Source organism: Impatiens glandulifera, chromosome 7, assembly GCF_907164915.1.
Source record: "Impatiens glandulifera chromosome 7, dImpGla2.1, whole genome shotgun sequence".
Classification (NCBI taxonomy): Eukaryota; Viridiplantae; Streptophyta; class Magnoliopsida; order Ericales; family Balsaminaceae; genus Impatiens; species Impatiens glandulifera.
The window spans coordinates 28,186,217-28,189,103 of record NC_061868.1 but is presented as its reverse complement, the minus strand read 5'-3'; the positions used below and the strand labels follow the sequence as shown (position 1 = coordinate 28,189,103).

Sequence of the window (2,887 nt, the reverse complement as noted above, 5' to 3'; positions counted from 1 at the left end):
ATGTTTAAAAAAATAGCATCAATGATAATCTTAGTAATTTTCACATTAATGTTTGATTAAGTTTCAAATTTGCTTACACATACTTAAATTAAGTGATAACAGATATTTTCTTGACAATATATTCGATTTTCATTAAGAACTTCTCATTATTTAAATGAAGTTGTACTAGCATCTCAAAAAAGAAAGAAAAAAAGTGTTTGAATGTTGTTATTTTATTGATTCCTGACCTTTTGATTATTCTGGGCAGGCTTCTTTGTCTTCTTGCTTCCAAATTCAGTTGATTCTTTTATTTTTTCTTGTACATTATCATTTTAGGGTTTTGGGGGCAGCTGACCGAAAGGTTGTTGAAAATGAGTGACTCTGTATCTTTCTTGACAAAAGAATCATAATTTATATATATAGTCCATTAATGATAATATCAATTATTTATTGTACATATTATTTGCTCATTTGTTGATGACAAAAGGTCAATGGTTAGTTGGATCATGTGGGTATTATTAATGCTACTAGATGTTGGCCTGATAAATTCATGCGGATCTTTCTGAAACTCCTAACTGTTTTATTTTGCTTTATTTGTGTATTGCACTTTTTTTCTTTTTCTTTTTAAACTGTTTCTTGTTTTTTTTAATATAAAAACTGTCTTATTGTTTTTATAATGATTTAAGAATTACATATTTTAATCAAAGAACTTTGAGGACATAGATTATTGTACTCTATCATGATATCAATGATGTACTCAAGACTCAATTTTATATTATTTGTTTTTATAATATTATTATTTTTTTTGTATTAAAATAAACATTATTAATTGAATAACTTAACAATTAATTTTAAACCATATATATTAATACAAAAGAGATCAAAAGAGTAACATGACATATGAGAGAAACTTTCCTAAAATAAAATGACACTTGAGTTGAGAGTGACAAAAGAGAAAAGGAGAAAACTTTTTAAAAGATTATAGATTTAATTTATTTTACTTCAAACATTAAAATAAGCAAAATAACCTGTTTCATTAAGTTTATATTTGATATAAATTATTTAGAAATAATTATAATTTTTAGAATGAACACAATAATTTTTTTTTATATACTCTCTTCTCGCCTAGCGGTAACAAGAATGATATCTTCAACCTCCTTGAGAGATTTTAGGTTCGAGTTTGTCAGGTGGTGTGTTTGCGGACTATGTGTTTAATCCCTTATGATCACATTTTATCTTCTCTTTTATTTTAGCGACAATAAAATGTGAATATTCCATCTTATTTGAGAGGTCCTGAATTTGAGGCTTATATTTATATTTAATCCCTTATACCTACCATTTTATTTCCCAAAAAATTTGAAAAATGTTTAAAAAAATAAAAAATATTTGTTTCTTTATTCCATATTTTAGTTAATAATAAAAAAATAAGTTGACAAGATATTAAATATATTTGAAATAACCAATAAGCAAGTTCACTTACAAAAAGTCAGACCAAACACCAAGACTCTCCATTTCTCTCTCTTTCTATAAACTTCTCTTCTCTCTCATGCTCATAATTGATAGTCACCAATCATATCTTCTTTCTTCTTTTCCATCATCAGAACGAAGAACTCTTCCATGGATTCCAGCAGCAGCTTCGACCCAATTATGAATGAGTTAACAAGAGAGGAATACTCTGCCTTGGACTCTGTAATTCGAACATACCATTCATACGACACAAATCCAAAGAACACATCCTGCACCTCTATCATCACCCAAAGAATCGACGCTCCCGCCGCCGCAATCTGGCCAATCGTCCGCCGCTTCGACAACCCTCAACGCTACAAGCACTTTGTCAAATCCTGCCGCCTCATCTCCGGAGACGGTGTATCAGTCGGCAGCGTCCGGGAAGTAACTGTTGTTTCCGGACTTCCGGCCTCAACCAGCACAGAACGCCTCGAGATCCTCGACGATGATCACAAAGTTCTCAGCTTTCTCGTCGTCGGTGGGGAACACAGACTAAAAAATTACCGGTCCGTAACATCCGTTAACGAATTCTCGTCTTACACCGTTGTTCTGGAATCATACATAGTGGACGTACCCCAAGGGAATACGCAGGACGATACCAAGATGTTTACAGATACTGTCGTCAAATTGAATCTGCAAAAGCTTGGACTGGTCGCCACCGCCGCTAATTCTTTGCATGGAAATAATGATTAAGTCGATCGATTGATTCTATTCCGGCATATGCTCTACCTTCTACAGCGATTCAAAATGTTTTATATTAGCTTAATGTGATTCCTGCAATTTCAGTTTATATATTATTACAATATATGTCAAACAATATGTATGTGCATACAATTTCTTTTTTTTCCTTTATATTTGTTGGGACTACATTTCCATGGTTGATCATTAAGATTTAATTCATTCAATAAATTAATATTTTCCAAACAAGGTTTTTTTTAATTTTTTTTTTGTTCTATTTAGAATAGGGTTGACAATGGTATATTATCCGTTGGATATTATTTACTCAATAAGGTATATTCGACTAGTCATAATACAATATTTTTTCATAAATATGTCGTCAGTTAAAATCTCACCATGAATAACACTCTAGCCAAAAACATGAGATCTTAGATGACATCTTGGACTCCCATAACTTCTCCCAACAATAATCGTACATGGACAACTCAACATACAAGCTATACAATGCCCCACATAAAAACAATACATGTCTTATCACCCCATAATATCATGTATTGTTGATTTTATCAAACATGATAAGAGATTTCCATAGTGTTTAATCTCCTTCTATATCTAATGCGACTAAGAAAATTGCTAGTCAAAGTATCAAACATTTGTTTAACAGTGATATTCCTGCAAATAACAATGTAAGCTAGTCCAAGAAACGCTAAAGTAAGAATTTTAA

At 31.2% G+C, this 2,887-nt stretch overlaps 1 protein-coding gene across 1 annotated transcript; it reads left to right on the top strand.

Annotated features, from left to right (window-relative positions):
* The first annotated feature begins 1,477 nt into the window (after positions 1 to 1,477).
* Positions 1,478 to 2,352, top strand: LOC124910192 (abscisic acid receptor PYL2). Its single transcript, XM_047450804.1, has one exon. It carries the CDS (start codon positions 1,597 to 1,599, stop codon positions 2,176 to 2,178), a length of 582 nt encoding a protein of 193 aa, XP_047306760.1. The 5' UTR covers positions 1,478 to 1,596; the 3' UTR covers positions 2,179 to 2,352.
* Positions 2,353 to 2,887: the final 535 nt, after the last annotated feature.